This window comes from Myodes glareolus, chromosome 23, assembly GCF_982192425.1.
Source record: "Myodes glareolus chromosome 23, mMyoGla1.1, whole genome shotgun sequence".
In the NCBI taxonomy this organism is placed as follows: Eukaryota; Metazoa; Chordata; class Mammalia; order Rodentia; family Cricetidae; genus Myodes; species Myodes glareolus.
Genome location: NC_142048.1, coordinates 41,596,799 through 41,615,231, shown reverse-complemented (window position 1 = coordinate 41,615,231; position 18,433 = coordinate 41,596,799). Strand labels below are relative to the sequence as shown.

At 46.6% G+C, this 18,433-nt stretch overlaps 1 protein-coding gene across 2 annotated transcripts; it reads left to right on the top strand.

Annotated features, from left to right (window-relative positions):
• Window positions 1-219: 219 nt before the first annotated feature.
• Window positions 220-18,194, top strand: Rnf122 (ring finger protein 122). Of its 2 annotated transcripts, none has more exons than XM_048456523.3 (6): window positions 220-583; window positions 7,491-7,647; window positions 13,716-13,761; window positions 14,011-14,052; window positions 16,816-16,895; window positions 17,150-18,194. In XM_048456523.3, the coding sequence occupies exons 1-6, from the start codon at window positions 559-561 to the stop codon at window positions 17,262-17,264; spliced, it is 465 nt and encodes a 154-aa protein (XP_048312480.1). In that variant the 5' UTR covers window positions 220-558; the 3' UTR covers window positions 17,265-18,194. The 2 variants fall into 2 exon arrangements, with proteins under 2 accessions (XP_048312480.1, XP_048312479.1); XM_048456522.3 differs by having other exon boundaries at window positions 221-583; window positions 16,813-16,895.
• Window positions 18,195-18,433: the final 239 nt, after the last annotated feature.

The following is an 18,433-nucleotide window of genomic DNA, read 5'->3' as shown; positions in this document are numbered from 1 at the left end:
TCGGGTCCTAGAAGGCGGCGCCACAGACCAGGGACTCCCCAGGTCTAGCTAGGAGGCGGGGTCGGAGCCTACCCAGCAAAAAGGCTCCCTTTTGCAGAGAGGGGGGACCCGCCTGTAAATAATACCCGGGGGCAGGAGAAAGACTCCCATTGGCCGGAGGGCAGGTGACGAGCAGGGGGCGGACTCCCGGGAGGGGGCAGTCATAGGGAGGGGGTGTGAGCGGCGCGGTGTCAGTTTTCGGAATCCCAGCGCGCACTGCTCGGTGCAGCGGGACCCCAGCCCGGCTCAGTGCCCCGGCTGCTGTCTCCTCGGCTGGGCGTCGCGGCCCACTCCGCTGCCCTCCCGGCCTGGGCCTTTTGCGATTCCCCTCGGCCGAGCTTCGCTCCGAAAGACTTTGTTTCCTCCTCTGCCCTCTTTGTTGCTCTGCAAACCGGCCTCTCCACAGCATCTGACTCCTCCGGGAGTTGCATCTCCAGCCCGGCTGTCGCCGTGCATAACCCCGCCAGGTCTCAACACCCCGTCTCCGTTCGCCCCGGGAAGCCGTCCTTGACTTCATTGATGCACCCATTTCAGTGGTGTAACGGTGAGTCCCCGGTCTGGCGGGTGAGCGGACACCGCTCAGAGCCAGGTCCTGAGCCAAGTTTCACCGTCCCAGAGAGGTCCTGGCGTCCTGCGGTGCTCTGCACAGCGCGCAGTTTGAAACGACCCATTCTCAGTATCTGGAGATAAAAAGGGTCTGGAAGCAAGTGGAGGGCTAGGGGCGTGTGAGCCGAGGGCTTCCCGGCCTTTGTGTGGCGGTCCGGCTCTTCTACCCCCTTCGCCTGCCTTTGTGCGCTCTCAAACTCTGTTCTTTGTTGTGGTGGTTGGAAAATTAAATCCGCGCTCGGGCTAGAATCTCCTAGAGGGAGCTCAAGTTCCGGCTCTGAAACTTTGCAGGCTCTTTTAAATATGTATACAGTGCAACGTGCAGTACCCTGTGCGGGGTGACTTTCCCCATCTTTGTTGGTTCCCACCGGCTTCCAGGGGCAGGATTAAAGAGCATCAATACTGAATAGATAAAGCCTTGCAGATTATTGCTGGGCCCCCAGCTCAGGGCTGGCCTGGCAAGAGTTTCGCTTTCTGGCAAGGAGGCCAGACCGCGGGGTCTGCTTTTAGTCTAGATGGTGACAGCGTCTCTATGCACAGCCAGCCACCCACCACCAACCCCTATCTCACATTCCACCGGGTAATGATGCTAAATTAATTCACCTGAGGCTTTTTTGGTGGCTCAATTGTTACGGGTTAAGAGCGGGTCTGGATTCCCCGTCTAAGGAGCTGATGAATCTTTCTGAGACAGTCACTTATGCTTTAGATGTTAAACCACCCACCCTTTCCCCGCAGGGATCCCCAGAATCTTGGCCACTTTTTTCTAGACGTGAAGAGTTGGGCGAGGTGAAAAGCAGCTGGAGGGTTTTTTTTTTTGTTTTTTTGTTTGTTTGTTTGTTTGTATGATTAACTGGTTATTCAGAGGGGGGAAATCTATTCTTGGGTAGATTTCTGCCAGATCTTGGATTAATTATTTCAAGAGTCTTTTGTTTTAAAGGCAGAGTTTCGGCTGCATGTGTATGAGTGGCCCCAACCCCCCACTCATCCTTCCTCCTTTTGCTAGTCAGATCTAATTTCCTGAAAATGAACCAAGCTGTGTGTGATAGGCGGGGGATGGGGGTTGAGGCTGACGGTGTGTCCCAGCATCTGGGAAAGATTCCCTTTGGCTGGAAAGAAGCAGTTCCCAGATCTGCTGGTCTTGGCCAGACCTGCTCTGACGTCATTCCTACTTGCAGCCTGCCAGCTGAGATGCCGTGGTGTCAAGACAATGGACCAGAGACTTAGGGAGGGCTAAGCTGTCAATAACCCCGACTTTCTTCTGAGCAGTTTCCTTTGGAAACTTGGCACCTTCCCTGCCCCACCCGCGTGGTGTCGGACCCAGGCCTTGCTCATTCTAAACAACTCAAACTCCATCACTGACCTGCAATGCACTCTGTCTTTATCTTGCACTTTTTGTTTTGGTTTGGTTTTTTGTTTGTTGTTTTTCGAGACAGGATTTCCTCTGTAGCTTTGGAGCCTGACCTGGAATTCGCTCTGTAGACCAGGCTAGCCTTGGACTCAGAGATTTGCCTGTCTCTGCCAGGCAAGTGCTGGGATTAAAGGTGTGAGCCACCACTGGTTTATCTTGATTGGAAGATCCCTCTCCTGACTCCAGAGGGAATGCAATCCATTTCTGCCCCCTTGAAAAACCTCTTAGAGACCCTGTATCTGGGATGCATATTCTTTTACATTAAAGCTATATTCTTTGACATTAAAGCTTCAAAGAAAAACTCTACTGTCCAATCTGGACAATAACTATTTTTTTCCATTTCTCTTCAATAGTATAAGTTGAACATTCCCAATCTGAAAATTAAAATTCCTGGAAAGTTCAAATTATATAAAATTCAATATGAAATCACAAGAGACAGTTTCACACCATTAAACTTTGCTCTGTACACAGAATTTCTTAAAATGTGTAATGTATTTTTCAGGCTATGTGAACAAGGTGTATATAAAACATAGGATGAATTTCACATTTAGGCTTGAGCCCTGTCCTGGAGATACCAGACTATGTACAAATATTCTAAGGGAAAAACATTTCAAATCCTCATGAAGTGGGGTATTCAAGCCAGGCGGTGGTGGTACATGCCTTTAATCTCACCACTTGGGAGACAGAGGCAGGTGGATCTTTGTGAGTTCAAGGCCAGCCCTATGTACAAGAACTAGTTCCAGGACAGACTCCAAAGCTTCAGAGAAACCCTGTCTTGAATCCCCCCCCAAAAAAAGAAAAATTAAAAAAAATGAGGTGGGCTTTCACCATCACCCATGCTGACCTCAGAAAAACTCTGCCTGAGCCCATCAGACTGCTGGGGTCACATAAGCTACTATGACAGCAGACTGTTGTGTAACAACGCTTTTTCCTGGGGAGATGCACCTTGCAAGTATATTAACACCCCCCTTGGCATTCTACCACAGGCCAAAATACAGGCACCACTGAAGTCCAACTTGGGTGAGCCAATGAGTTTCATTGGGGTTACTTACAGGAATATAGGCAAGCAGAAATGGTTCAGATAGCTATATCACCAAAGCCCACCCCAGCATGGGTGACGGCTCACAAAAGTTAGGAAACCTGGAGCACACTGCACAGCCAGCAGCTCAATAGGTGGCCTGGTTGGGCTAAACCTCTTCCAGGTAGCTGGTCTGGTTTTCAGAGTCTTTTGCAGCTCAGCTTCCTTCGGAGTTCAGATTCTCAGCTTTCATTGTTTACTCTGGTGGGGAGGGGCCTGGTGCATCTGTTCGGTTTGAGGGACTTCCTGAAGCTATCTGAGTTGTTCACCTTCCTGCAAAAGAAAATGTTTTAATCTCAAAGAAACTATTACGCAATGCAGGCTTGAACATTTACTCTTGAAGCTGCCTCCTTATACATTTCATAAAGTCCCAAGTTCGCTGGTCCAGTCTTGGAGCCCCAGAGAGAGCCTTTTAGAAGATGGGAAAAGATGGAGATAACTGATCTAGGACTGCTGGAACCAAAGTACAAAAACTGTGTGCAAGTGTAAACCCTGCACACACAGTTCTGGTTTTCCAGAATAGAAATAGACGTTCTTTAGGACCCAGTAGATACCAGAGTCCTGCTTAAGTAAGGTCCATAGAAAAGCCATGGCAAAAGTGAGGATGCTGACCCTCTTACAGTATCAGATATTTCTGTGGTAGGATGAAGGAGGCTACTGGCTGTACAAGGTCCTGTTGGTCCTGAAAGGATGCTGGGGCAGGTCTAGCATGATAGCTTAGAGTTTCCCTGAGAAAGGCCCACAGAAGGCAAATCCTCAAGTGGGAATCAGTGATGAAATTGGTATTCTTCCTAACCCTCCAGTGGAGCGTAGAAGCAAGAAACATCTTCTTGAGCAAAGCAAGTGTTAGGAGCTAATTGCTTCTTTAATCTCCCCTAATTGAAAATTCATTCAGAACAAGAGCTTCTTTCGCTTTCTGTTTCCCCCACAAGGTCTAGGTCAGTGTACAAAACACACCCAGAACAAAACCTGTTGGTTGACTGGTGATTTATTAGCTGAGGGCAGTTTCTGGGCAGTTTTCCCAACCATCAGTCTTCCTTCTTTGAAGTAGGAGCTTTTGCCAAGAAGACTAGGTTGCTTTGAGAAAACAGGGATCTGTCTGTTAACTAGCTATATAGACAGATCAAACATTAGCTCAGGGCACTGCCGAGTGCTTAGGAGTCCAAGTTAGTATTCCCAGGCCTAGGAAGGTTCGGGCTTGTTAGGACACTTAATTCCCTGGCTCTTTCTTTGCTCTCAGAATGATAGACTCACCTCTATTATATAACATCTCACTGTGTCAAGGAAAGTGTTTGAGTCTCTTTCCTATATGGAAAGTCATCCAATCCTCTATGCACTGGATTATTCTTAATCTTAACTATCATGCTTATCATATAAACAATGCAGCGTGCCACAAAAGTCAGTTTAAGTTGATACTAGCAACAATGGTGTAACAAGGTATTCTGAGCAAAACCCATGGCAGGTGATGCAAGTCCTTAGCATTGGAGAATTCCATGACAGAGAGATCTCTGGAGTATCCTAAAGATCATGGCAGGGGCTGAGGATTCATCTCAGTAGACCACAGCCTCAGCATCAGGAAGGAAAATTCTCACGAAGACCAAGACTAGACCTCAGAAAGGAAAGAATTCTAGGCAGAGAAGGTGCCATAGACAAAGGTATGGAGACAATGACATGGTTGGGCAAGATTTAATAAGACTGGTCCAGATGGAGAACGCTCACAGGATATTGCAAGGGGGCAGGTGCATGTTCGTATAGACTTGAAACCAGACAGGAGTTTGGAAATTACATGGTAAGTGGAGTTAGTAGATGTGCCAGACGTATAGGATAATTAGAGAAACTAGAAACAGTGGTGACATCAATAAGACAGGAATAAGTGTGTGAAGTAGGGGTGTGGCAGTAGGATGGGTCATAGTCTTTGACTTTTGAATGAAGGCTTAGGTCATCCATTGGTGCGGGAGAATTGTCTGTATTCTGTCAATCATGTATTTTAATAAAACGCTGATTGGCCAGGCAGGAAGTATAGGTGGGTCAACCAGACAGGAAGTGGAGGCAGGGCAATGAGAATAGGAAAAGGCTAGGGAGGAGGAAACTTCCTCAGCCACTCCTGCGCAGACCACTGAAGAGGCAGCATGTAACTTGCCCAGCTGAGAAAGGTACGGAGCCATTATGGCTAACATAGATGAGAATAATGGGTTAATATAAGTTATAAGAGTTAACAAGAAGCCTGACCTAATGGGCCAATCAGTTTATAACCTTATGGTGTCCCATCTGTGATTTTCTTTGGGGTTTGCCAGCTGGGGGGTACCGGGCGGGACGGAAACCCCAACAAGCCGGCCCCCTCATGTTACAATCCATTGACAGAAGAGACAGAGGAATGACGTGTCTCGTGTGACGATTTTGTCATCACTGACAGAATCGTAATCATACATGACTCAGAAAATCTTTAGCTCATAGCTTTTTAAGATTTAAGTCTATCAAGTAGGGAGGTTGTAGCTTTACGTCATGGGGACCAAGAAGCAGAGAGAAAGAAGGGTCACCATTGAAGCCTACTGCAGGGTGGCCTCAAGTCCAGACCATAACACTGTCACAACCGATTGCTGTCTCTGTGGCTGTTCTGCTGCAGTTGTGGTAGCACTCACTTGTGGAAATTACCAGGTAGAATCCTAGCTCCTAACCAAAGAGACAGGAGAGAACCTAGCCCCTGAGGTCTGGAAGGAACTGGGAAAGTAAAAAGGCTGGGAGTGGAGAATGTGATTGGTGATTTGTCGGAGATACCACTCTTTAATGCATTTGGCTATTCTCTTCCCAGCTCTGTCTTATCTATACCTTCCCGACATGTCTGAGGTGATATAAGAAGGATATATTTCCTTAAAGGAATTTGATTTTATTGGGGGGGGGCAGGGATATCACTGAATAGCCTGCGCTAGCCTAAAACCCTTGATTCCCTTGTTCCAGCCTCCTGAGTAGACACTTCCCAGATAATTGGGGTTATAATGTTATGTCATTGTGCCCAACTAAGAAAATCTTGCCTTTTTTTTTTTTTGAAGACTTTCTTTGGTTTATTGCCCAGAGTCTTTCTTGAGTTCATACCCACTTCAACATCAAACATGGGCAAGGGAAGCTGATGGCGGCCTCTGAGACTGGAAGCAGCAAGTTTTTAGTGCTTCTGAATTGACTTGTGCAGGAGGATCTCCAAGGATCTTTTTGTTTGTTTTTTGAAACTCTGTTTCTGTTACAGTCCTGGTTGTCCAGGAGCACTTGTTTGTAAACCAGGCTAGCCTTGAACTCACTGAGAGCCTCCTGCCTCTTCCTCCCAAAGTGCTGGGATTAAAGGCGTGTGCGCCACCACCGCCCAATCCTCCAAGGATCTTCTTAATGAATCCAGTTCATTAAGTGTGTTATAGGCCCAAGACTGCACAATTTTAACAAGTTCTTAGGGGATACACTCGAGGATGGAACCTTGAGGCTGTGAGTAGAAATGTGGCCACTCAAGGAAGCTGCCATTCCCTGGCAGCAGTCCTCATCACCACCTTGTGGAATGCCGGCCTAGACTTCTAGTGAACGATTCTTTCCGGTCCGGTTCTGATACGTGGTTAATAGTGACGGATTACCTCTGCGATTGCTCTTTGCATTTGTTTCTTTTTACTTATTTATTTTGTTTTTTTGAGACAGGGTTTCTCTGTAGCTTTGGAGCCTGTCCTGGAACTAGCTCTTGTAGACCAGGTTGGTCTTGAACTCACGGAGATCCGCCTGCCTCTGCCTCCCAAGTGCTGGGATTAAAGGCGTGCACCACCGCCGCCCAGCGCGTTCATTATTTCTTAAACCATCATTTCTATTCTGTTTTGCAAGTTTTCCTATAATGAGGTTAGTTCTATAGCAATAACTCATTGAACATCACAAGCTTAGGAGACTTGGGTCAAGACTCAAACAATGTGTTTTCTCCCCGAAGGCTCATCTTTTTACTATGTACTCAGTGTGTCTCCTACTTGGAGGCAGTTTTGATATTTTCTTTTCTCTACCTTCTACCCTTGCCTAAATTCTTTGTTTTTTGAGACAGAGTTTCTTTGTAAAGTCCTGCCTGTAGACCATGCTGGCCTTGAACTCAGATCCACCTGCCTCTGCCACTGGAGGACTAAAGGCGTGTACCACCATACTAGACTTCTAAATTATTAGTCCATTTAAGTACTTTGCCTAACATTCCATTTCATAGATTTATTGAGTAGTTTATTCAGGATCTTGTATTCAGAAGTTAGTGCTGAGATCTAAGTTAAAGGTGGAGCCTGTATTCCTGTTAACACTGTGCCACGGGCCCCAGTGGTAAGCGTCTAACTTTAGTATTCTTTGCCTCTTGCTTTGCAGGGTGTTTCTGTGGCCTGGGACTGGTTAGCACCAACAAGTCCTGCTCAATGCCACCTATCAGTTTCCAAGACCTTCCCCTCAACATCTACATGGTCATCTTCGGTACAGGCATCTTTGTCTTCATGCTCAGCCTCATCTTCTGCTGCTACTTCATCAGGTTGGTTGCTGGCTGGCTGATCTGGGGAGGGAAACGAAGAAGGATGGATACCAGGGCCTGGAGGGTATTAAGCAAGTCAAGTGCATGAGTCCGTGTGCGCACACACACCAGAGCTTTGTGCTAGAGCCTCTGGTGGAAGGATGTACATTAGCCTGCCCCTCTGGACTCTTGAGGCCTGCTGTTTCTATTTATATCCGCCTATCAAGTTATCCCAGAGCACATAAGGTCACTGGTTGGACTGCATTCCACCAGTTGGCCAGTTATTCTAAGGCTGTCTAGAATGACTGTTAACTGAGTGATAAAGCCAGCACTCTTAACCTGCTTCCCCCTCACAGCCAGGGAGAGGTCGGTCGGTAGGTATCGGTTCTTTCGTTCTCCTGTGAAATTGCCAGTTCTTCCAAGGCTGATGTTAGCAAACTTATATGGAAAACTCCTTGTTTACTGTCTTTCTTGTCAGCTTTTACTTTTGAGAGCAGAAAGAAAGAATGGCACTTACTCTTAGTTGTTTAGGGATCGAGGAAAGGACTTTCGCTTGACTGGGGTAGCTGGGCTCCAGGAACTGTTTCTCCTTATGGTGAAGGACATAGAAAACTGAGGAGATGGTTCAGTACCTAAAGTGCCTGTATCAGGGGTGGAATTTGAATACCAGAACCTGTGTTGATGCTGGGTGAACACTGGCCCCAGGTAATTCCTGCCCTGGAATGTGGAGTTAGGATGTCTAGAGCAAGCTGGCTACCTAGACCAACTGCCTAATGGAGCTCTGAGTTCAAGGACAAAAACTTCCTCAGTGAATATGATGGAGAGCCACTGAGGAAGACTTCCTGTGTCAGTCTCCTACATATACACATGTGTGCTTACACACATGGATATGAGTGCATGCACATGGGGAAAGTGTTGCGCATGCTTGGTACTTAGAGTAGAAACCAAAGCAGCGTGCTAGTGGGGTGTTCTGTTGGTACTTACTGTTCTTTGTCCCATGGGTCTGCCCTGTACGTTGGAGACAATAGGGCATCTCTGGTCAATAGAACATGTTAATAGTCCTTGGAGTCTTTGTGACAACTGGCCCTTTCCCTGGCACACACATTGCCTCATGCCTGGAGAGACACGGGCAAGGTAGGGTCTAATCAAATCAGTTAGGAAATTAAAAGCCAGGAGTCTTGGTACCTTGCTGGGATTCTCTGCTGGAGGATGGTGTCTATCTGAAAGGCAGATGCTTGGAAGTACATGAGCCAAGCACAGCACCCACAGCCCATGGCTACTGTGGGGCTCTTCAGAACCTTCCCAAACAGGGTCTTTTGTTTTGTTCGCTTTTTGAGACAAGAGTTTCTCTGTGTGGCCCTGGCTGTCCTGGAACTCACTTTGCAGACCCAGCTGGACTTGAACTCACCTTGACCCTTCCCGAGAATTATTCCCAAGTTAATTGCTTGATAAAGGGCTTGAGGGAAAAGACCAGTAAATAAGAATGGTTTGTAGAGGGAAACATAGGGATAAGGAACATTAAAGAGGATATAGAACAGAAAAGAGGGTGTAGAACAGAAAAAAAGTGTTCCCACTTAGCAGCTAAATGTGGGCTTTGCACTAATTTTATCAGAGGAAAAAAATCAAGCCCTATTTTCCTTGCATCCTTAGGTGGAGAAATTCAAGTTTTAAAAATCTGTTTGAAGGCCAGGCAGTGGTGGTGCACACCTTTGATCCCAGCACTTGGGAGGCAGAGGCAGGCGGATCTCTGAGTTCAAGTCCAGCCTTGTCTACAGAGTAAGTTTCAGGACAGGCTCCAAACCTATAGAGAAACCCTGTCTCAAAAAAAAAAAAAGAAAAGGAAAGGAAAAAGAAAGAAAAGAAAAGAAAAAAAGAAAAAGAAAACAAAAGCAAAAAATCGAAGAAAAAATAAGAAAACTCTATTTCTTTAGTTGGTCCCTTTACACACACACACAATGATGCTGAACGGAAGAAAATCCAGAGGCTAGCACTCTGACCAACAAGCAGATAGCTGAAGTCCCTTTCCTAATTGGCACTAACAGGCGTGACCTTGCGTTTGGGGCTAGTCTTTGCTGAGGGCTTTCTTGTGTCAGGCATTGTGGTAAACCATTTAGCTCACTTAATTCTGTGAACAAGCCTCCAATGTAAGGGTTAGGGAACTGCATAAATGAAGACATTCATGTCTGGACAGTTGAGAATTTGTCCAGGGAGATGCTGAGGTGGGTTAGTCTGACAATTTAGCCCTTCATGCTCTCCTCCCTGCTTGTCTTTTGTGTGTCTTCTTTCTTGCGTGGGAAGTAGAGTCTGCAGCTGAACCCTCCATGGCCAGCCCCTTTCAGCTGGGTGTCGGGGTCCTATAGAAGACAGGCTAGGGTTCTGTCTGTTACTGATTTGTTTTGTTTTGGCTGTAGCAGAACAGAGAGAGTCGTGACCACGTGGTACTAAAAGCCGTCTCCGCTGTGGTGCAGCGCGGTGCCATCTGTCCTCTCGGCAGTGTCCGGCTCCTTCACCGCCCCACCCTGTGTGCTGTAGCCTGTCCAGAGCCAGCTGACCCCTGGGTCTCATGGTTCCAAAGGCTTGCTGGTATGTGGCGTGTGTGTCTATATATAGAAAGACACACAGGCACACAAGCCACTTCCTCTCTCTGCTTCTCAGTTTCCACCTCAGCCAAAATAGGTCCGTGACTGCCACTCCTGACCCGGTGAGCTCATGAGCCAAGGACGCCTCAACTGCCAGCTGCCCGGGGTCTCTCCTCTTTCTCCTCAGAGATGACTTGCTTACACAGGATGGAGGGGTCAGTGGGATACAAACAGGCAGGAAAGGAACAATTATTTTCAGGAGCTGGCTGCATTGTTTTGCTCTCAAGAGGGAAAAGAGGGAAGAGAGAGCCTGCTGGCGGTAGCTTGCAATGTTCTCGCTGAAATCGTGGTATTTTTAGTTGCTTTGCTCAGCCAGCAGCTGAGAGAGCCACCTGTCCAGAGTTCTTGGCTCTCCATCCCTAGCTGGGACGGCCCAGAGTATGCTTTCTGCTGTTTTCTTTGCAACTATTTGAGCCCCATCCCCTCACGACCTAATCCTTCCTGAGCCGAAATAGCCACGCAGGATGAAAATGGAGTTTTGAGGGTTTGGGTTCCCTCCACTAAAGGGAGCCTGCCATACACAATAGGTGAATGGACCCCAAGAACCCCAGTGGTCATAAAGTGAAGTACATGTTGCACAAGTGTATCAGCGTTGATGGGGAGGCAGTTGAACCCTTAAAAGAATGTGTGGTATTCTCTGTTAAACTTCTACCCCCAGACAAGGGTGTAATGTTGCTCAGTGACCTAGCAAGCATTTGGTCCTTAGACCTAGAGGGCAGGTTCAGAATGAGCTCAAGAGTGCAGATGAACTGGGTTATAGCTAAATGGGAGAGTGCCTAGCAAGCACATAATCCTAGCATCTCAGAGATTGAGGAAGGAAGATCAGAAGGTCAGGGTCATCCTTGGCTGCATAGCAAGTGTTGAGGCTAACCTGGGTTACATAAGACTCTCAAAAACAGGAAAGAAGATGAAAGTTTTTTTTTTTTTCTAAAGAAAAACCACACACAGCACGGTCAGGTAATAGCTCATCCGTGCTTTGGACACACCCTTCCCTGTCCAGCTCCTTTGGGAGCTGAGAAGAAGACACACTTGCATGATGTATATGGAAGCCTTTCCAGAACTAGGTAGTTCTGCATTTTAAAGGATTAGACAGTTGGGAGTTAGTCCAGGCCTGAAAGTGAGCAGAAAGCACACTGTAGAGGGGGCAGGAGAGGGGTGGCGGGGAAGAAGGGGCAATGGCAGTGCTGCTCAGCCCCAAGCCCTGGCAGGAGTCCACCTGGCTGGGACTTTCCCAGAGGCTCCGGAACATTCAGCCTTGCCAGACCACGTGACTTCCTGTCAGAAAGGATGGAGGAGGCAGGTGGCCAGATCTTATCGGTCCTGACCCACCTCTCAGGCAGGGCTCTGCGTTTGCTTCTTCGCCACCTTGGGAGGAGCTGCAGCCACAGAAATGAGGTGATCTGTTTTCCTCACTCAGGCCAGCAACCTTTTTATTAGCGGGCTTTCTTGGTTGTGGAGTCTCACAGACACCCAGCCATGCTCTGATGCCGCTATAGCCGGTTCCAAAGGCAATCACGGACAATTCAGAAACTGCTGGGCCAATGGCATTTTAGAAAAATGAATTTTTTTTCCTTTGGTAGTGCAGGGAATCAAAACCAGGCCTTCATACGTGGGAAACAAGTGCCCTGCTGCTGAGCTAAAATTTCGGATTGTGAGGTGAAAGTTTTTATATACTAGGAGATGTTATTTTCCTATTTTTACATAGTGAAGAATAAAAGCTGTTCTTAGCCCGTCGATTCTGTAAGAACAGGACTTGGCCCTACTCCAGTATAGCCAGGTTTCCCTCCCATACTCCAGCCAAACCTATGTTAGAAGTGCTGGGTGTGTAGCTCTGTGGTAAAGCATGTATGCAGTAAATATAGCATATATTAAATATATGCTTTTATCATTGCTATGAAAAATGCCTGATTTGATTTGTGGTTTCAGATGGTTTCATCCATGGTCACATAGTCTCAAATGCTTAAGCAGAAAATTGTGGTGGCAGGAACTTGTGGCAGGGGCTATTTGTCAATTCTTACTGGACAAGAACAGAAAGTAGAGAAAACAGCAGGGCCAGGGTAAGATTCCTCTTTCTGCAATCTTCATTGATGCCACTGTACCATGAATCCATTGGAGGACTAGGTTAAAACTCTCATTATTGGATTATGTCTGGAAATGACATCATAGACACACCCTGAGATATATTTTACCGAATACTGAGATTAAGGTTTTTTTGTTTTGTTTTGTTTTGTTTTGTTTTTTGATTTTTGAGACAGTGTTTCTCTGTAGCTTTGGAGCTTATCCTGGAACTAGCTCTTGTAGGCAAGACTAGTCTCAAATTCACAGAGATCCTCCTACCTCTGTCTCCCGAGTACTGGGATTAAAGGTGTGTGCCACCACCGCTGGCTTTTAAGGTATTTCTTAATCAAATTAACTTGATCATTATAGCATGCCTTGGGCACTGGGGTTAATTTCTAGCTCTCAACAACAGCAAAAAAAGGTGAGAGACAGTTCTATGCCCATGTATGGGAGGCCGTCCACCTACCTGCAGCTGGGCACATAGCTTAGGACTATGGTCCCAATTCTTTTTGAAGGTCATGAATTTGAAGTCCATCTGGGCTGTGTGTAGAACTCAGGAAGAATTTCCCCATTGATGTAAGATGGCAGAGTCAGTGTCTATTCATGTTTCTAGCCATCTGTACAGTGGGTCACCCGAAGTCAAAGGCTTAAAAAAGCAAGCAGGTATCTCACAATCAAATAAGAACTTAGGACTCCGATGTATTCCACCTAATTGCAGAGACAGGGGGATCATGCTCTGTGGTAAACAATATAGGCGCCCTAATCACAGAGACTGACTTCTATTTAACCCAGGAGCTGCTCCCCATCATCTCTGTAAAGTCTGGGCAACTTGCTTGATTTCTTTGGGGTTCATTTGGTTTTTTTCGTCTATAAAATGGAAAGTTCCTCCTTCCTGTAGTCACTTGGATTCAGTGAGACAATGTCAATCTCCAAGGGACACACAACAAACCTGGATGGACTATTTATTACACCATTGTTATGAGTATCAACATGCTGTGTTTTGGCTATCGAGTGGCTGTGTACAGGCAAGCAGTTAAAAAATATCTAGCTCCTTCGGCACATAGTAAGAATACAGTTGATCTCCGTAGTTTGGATACCTGGAGGAATTTACCGACTGGGAAAAGGCAAAGAAGGCAGATAAGCCATACAGGATGCTCTACTGGAGAATGTGACTGGGACCTGCTAATAAAGCCTTAATCCTTATCTCTGGTTGGCTTGCATACATCTGAACTATGCCGCCATTGGCATCTATGATAAGTACCTGTTTCATCTCCAGAAAAATGTCCAAGCAGTCAGCCTTCACATATACTGTCATTGTCTATGTATCTTTAAAAAGAAAGAGAAAGAAAAGAAAAGAAATGGTAATCTGCCCTCTCCTCTTTCTTTACCTAGTAAACTCCGGAACCAGGCACAGAGCGAACGGTACGGCTATAAGGAGGTAAATACTGTCTCTTTGCATTAAACTTTCTCCTCACCACTTGCCCTGATAGGGAGAGTAAACCCAAACTTCCATAGCCTACATTCCCTTACCTCCTGGGCATCCTGGGGGCCTACCACTCCTGCCACTGTCCTCAAGCTGGGTTTGCCCTTCATCTTCATGGAGAGAGAGGGGGTCGCATCATTCGGTGAGCCTCTCTGGTCTCTGTAGTTGGTACCTACAGACATCCGCTGCGTCTTTCCTCCTCAGGTGGTGCTTAAAGGTGATGCCAAGAAGTTGCAGCTCTATGGGGTAAGTGTCTTGGAATAACGTTTGGGAGGATCCTGCTTAGAGCATCTTTCTCCAGCTCTTTGCTTGGACCTTCTCCAGACTCTTTAGTCCCTGCCTTCAGGTTCCTGTGTCCAAACAGAAGGACTTCAACCCAGTAGGTAATGCATTTTTGTCTAGAGTCAGATAAGGCATGAAACAAAGGGATCACAAAAGACTCGAGATAAATGGGAACAGGGTGTCACGGTCTCTATGTCATAGACAATGTACTGTGTAGACATCTGTAAGGATGTCACAGGCTCTAGACCATAAGCAGTGTGCAGTGTTGAACCTATACAGGTGGCTTTAGGCTCTATGCCATAGGCAATATGCTGGGCAAAATCTATGTGTGGTCATAGGCAGTGTGCTGTGTTGAATCTTTAAGGGTGTCACATGCTCTTTGGCATAGGCAGTGTGCTACTAACTTTCCCTTTATTCAGAACCTGTACTCTGGTCTATGGCTAAAGAAAATAAGGTCCTTTAACTCATGTATATGACATTGTCCTAACAGATCAGTGACTTGTATACCTTGCAGTAGTTCTGGCCTGTCTCCCCTCCATCCTTTCCCCAAGCCCACCAATATAAGACCAATTCTATTGGGTCTCTCAACTTTGACCTTTTTATTTCAATTAAAATGTAATTATATCATTTCCTCCTTCCCTTCTTTCCCCCACCCCCCCCTTTTAATGGACCATTTCCCGACCAGTCCCCTCAGCCTTTGAGGTTACCTAACTCATCTCCCAAGGCTTCTATCCATAGCCACAGACACCCTAACCAGCGAGTGAGCCGTCTGTGGTTGTCTGAAAATGAGGAGGATTCCAGCATCACCAAATATGAGACTCCCTAGACATGGCCTCATTTTATTTACTCTTGGTTTTCACGTTGCTACCACACCTCCGGTCCTTAAAGTAATTTCAGGGGTTTCCTAAGCCTTTTGCAGTAGTTCAGCTGAGATCGCAGCGTTTCATAAATCGGGTTGTAATTATGGATTTAAAGAATGTAACAGCACATATATCTGTATTCGTCAGTTCTCAAGTGGAACAGAACTGACAGAATGAATATATATTAAGGATTTATTAGAATTGCTTACAGGCTGTGGTCCAGCTAGTCCAATAGTGACCGTCTACTGAAAGGGCTAAGAATCTAGTAGTTGTTTAATTCACAAGACTGGATGTCTCAGCTAGTCTTCATTAGATTCTGGAATCTCAAAGAAGTAGACTCTAATGCCAGTGAAGGAATGGGTCTGCCAGTGAGAGAGAGCAAGCAGGCAGGGCTGCTTTCTTCTTCCCTTGTCCACTAGCCTGCCATAGTGGCCCCAGAGTACAGGTGGATTTCTCACCTTACAGATCCAGATTAGAAATGGGTGATTTAGTTAAGAAAAAAATCTCTCACTGCCAGGTGGTGATGGGACATGCCTTTAATCCTAGCCTTCAAAGGCAGGCAGTTCTCTGAGTTCAAGGAGGGCCAGGGCTACACAGAGAAATCCTGTCTCAGAAAAAAAAAAAAGGAAGGGAAGAAAGAAGAAAATCTCTGAGGTGTGCCCAGCCATTTTGGTTTTAGTAAATTGCAGATATAGTCAAATTGACAGCCAAGATAGCCATGACATGACATCTATCCTACAGTCCTTCTTATTACTATGTTCCTCCTTAGTCCATGCTGTAGGCTAGAATTTGAGACCAACATCAATTCAAAATCTGTGTGTTCATAAGAATGTTCTGAGTCTATCCAATCTGGGAGCCATCAGTCATAGGTATCTGTTGAGCATTGAAAATATGGATGACCTCCTCCAGGGTTTGAGAGAGCCTTAGAACGAACTCATACCAAAGTAGCCTGCATCCGCTAAATAGGCACCATGAGCACAACTCTCTCTCCTGAGCCAAAATATATGCAGTGTAAATAGCTGGGAAGTTACCAGTAACAATAATAGCATCCATGTCTAAAGGGTACTGTAGGGATTTGATCGCACTATGGCTTGTTAGATGTAAGATTGTGAGAAGATGGTAGCTATTGAGTACCAGAACAACCTAGAATGGTGTCGGCATGAGTGAACAGTGCATCATGGGAAAAGAATTGGCATGCATATAAACAGTAGCCTGAAAGTACTATCACAAATCTACAGTCCCAACACTAGGGAGGTGGAGGCTAAAAGATGAGAAATTTAAGGGACAGCCTTGGTTATACAGTGAGTCTGAGGTCAGCTTGGGCTGCTTGAGAGTCTGTCCACCCAAAGAGACAAAACCTAAAATAAATCACTGCTCAAGGATGTTGAGCAGAGAGATCCATGTTTCCTCTCCCAGGGGCCTTATCACTAAGAGCAAAAATCAACACACACTCTTTAGTGTTTGATTTTGGTGCAGGGGATCCAATTTGGGATCTCACAAATGGTGTGCAAAACTCGACCACTGACCCATGTCCCAGCCCACATTTCCATAATGAGATAAACAGTGGGAGAAATGTGGCTCGTGCTGCTGAGGAGCCATGTTTATAATTTCTTCATTTGGTTGATTTCAGTTTAAGCAGCCGTGTTGGCTGTTATCCTGTCAATGCTGTGTTATAAATATGACTGAGCTTCTGCTGGCTGCTGCAGGAGGCAAGAGACTGGGCTGGAGTTTGGTTTCCTTGTTTGAAAATTCGATGGTGAATACTCAGGAGGGATGAATGAAGAGGGCCTCTAGACCCTTAGCTCACAGATTCTCTCTCTCTCCCCCGACTCCCATCCCCCCCTCCCTTCTTCCCTCCCCATAGCAGACCTGTGCAGTTTGCCTGGAAGATTTCAAGGGGAAGGATGAGCTAGGTGTACTTCCATGCCAGCATGCCTTTCACCGCAAGTATGTGGAAATGTGATTGTATGTGTGTTGTGGGGGGGGGGTGTTTCTGTAGAGGAGAAATAATTAGGGGAGTATCTTTAAGAACCTTCTAATCCTGCCCATGTTGTTCAACAGTGATGCCCTAGGTTCAGCACCCCAGAGGGGTGAGCTCAGGGCAAGCACAGGGGTACTTTGTTCTCAGAAGCAGCTGGACTCAGAGACAGCTGGAGCCATCTGGAATGGCTCCTCGGAGATAACCGTCCTCTTGTTCACAGGTGTCTGGTGAAGTGGCTAGAAGTGCGTTGTGTCTGCCCCATGTGTAACAAGCCCATCGCTGGCCCCACAGAGACCACGCAGAGCATTGGGATCCTGTTGGATGAGCTGGTGTGAGCGCTCCTTGGACGTGGACACTTGAGAAGACAGCTTACTTTGTGGACACTGGGGTTCCTCTATACAACGAACAAGACTTCTGGGTGGTGACATTCGTGCTTGCCTAAAGGCAAAGGTGACAGGGCTGGGCTTTCACCAGCAGTGCTGGACCAGTACCAGACTCGCCCCAGCTCTGTCTCCCAGCGTTTCTTTCCCTGTTACCCAGTCCCAGTGGCCTCGCCCAGCCAGACTACTCTATCTGGTACTACACTATCTGCCTGCCTCATCCTTGCCCTGGGAAGGAGTCAACCCTGTGACTGTGGACCAGGATGCTTCCCTTTGGAGAACAAGCTACTCTGACTTGGAGGATGTGGCCCCGCCCCACCCATATCCCTTATTCCTGCCGGAGCCTTGGGATGGTTTAAAGGGATGGAAGGAAAGATTAAAAGAACCAAGGTGAAAGACTCAGCATGAAATAAAGGAGGGCAGGGCCCCAGAAAAGGGAAAAGTCGATGTTTACATGGGGTGTAGGAAACCAACGGCAGGGTGATGGGACCAACCATCTCCTGTTAGGATGTAAGGTGCTATCCATTCTCTCCCCGACCCTGGTTAATCTCAGAGCTTCCTATTCCTTGCTGGTTTTGAAGAGACCCCACTCTGTAGGAAGGAACTGTTTCTATCAGCACATTCCCATGGGGCTGTTATTATTATTATTATTTTGAAACGAAAAGAACCCTGGGATAGGGGTGTCGGGAGGTTACAATAGTGCGGACGTCTGCTTCCCTTTGTAAACAGTATTTTTATACTTCATCCTCACCATCTCAGGCTTTACGTATGCGGCCCCTCAAGGACGGAGGGGGTGGAGTCTCTTCTTCAGCCAAGCAGCTGAGAGTGGGAAAAGGTTATGTATTTAAAGAAAATTAAATTTAATAACATGTTTCTTTAATCAAATTTGGCTCGTGGTTGTGACCTGTGCCAGGAGCGGGACCTGAACCCTTCACCTTGCATCTTCCTCCTTCCAAGTCAGACCACACTTGGCCTTTCTAAGGCTTAAGATCTAATCCTTTTGAAAAAAAGAAAACTGAGGGCTGGGCACAGCTCAGTGGTAGAGTGCTTGGTTCTTATGCTCAAGGACCTGGGTTCAGGTTCCAGCAATGCAAAAGAAAAAGGATTAAACGCTGGTGTGAAGT

Excerpts from the sequence above, each read along its gene's own strand:
- Rnf122 (XM_048456522.3), top strand. The coding sequence starts at position 559 with ATGCACCCATTTCAGTGGTGTAACG. Across the intron at positions 13,762-14,010 it reads AACGGTACGGCTATAAGGAG|GTGGTGCTTAAAGGTGATGC; the intron begins GTAAATACTGTC and ends TTTCCTCCTCAG. Across the intron at positions 14,053-16,812 it reads AGAAGTTGCAGCTCTATGGG|CAGACCTGTGCAGTTTGCCT; the intron begins GTAAGTGTCTTG and ends CCCTCCCCATAG.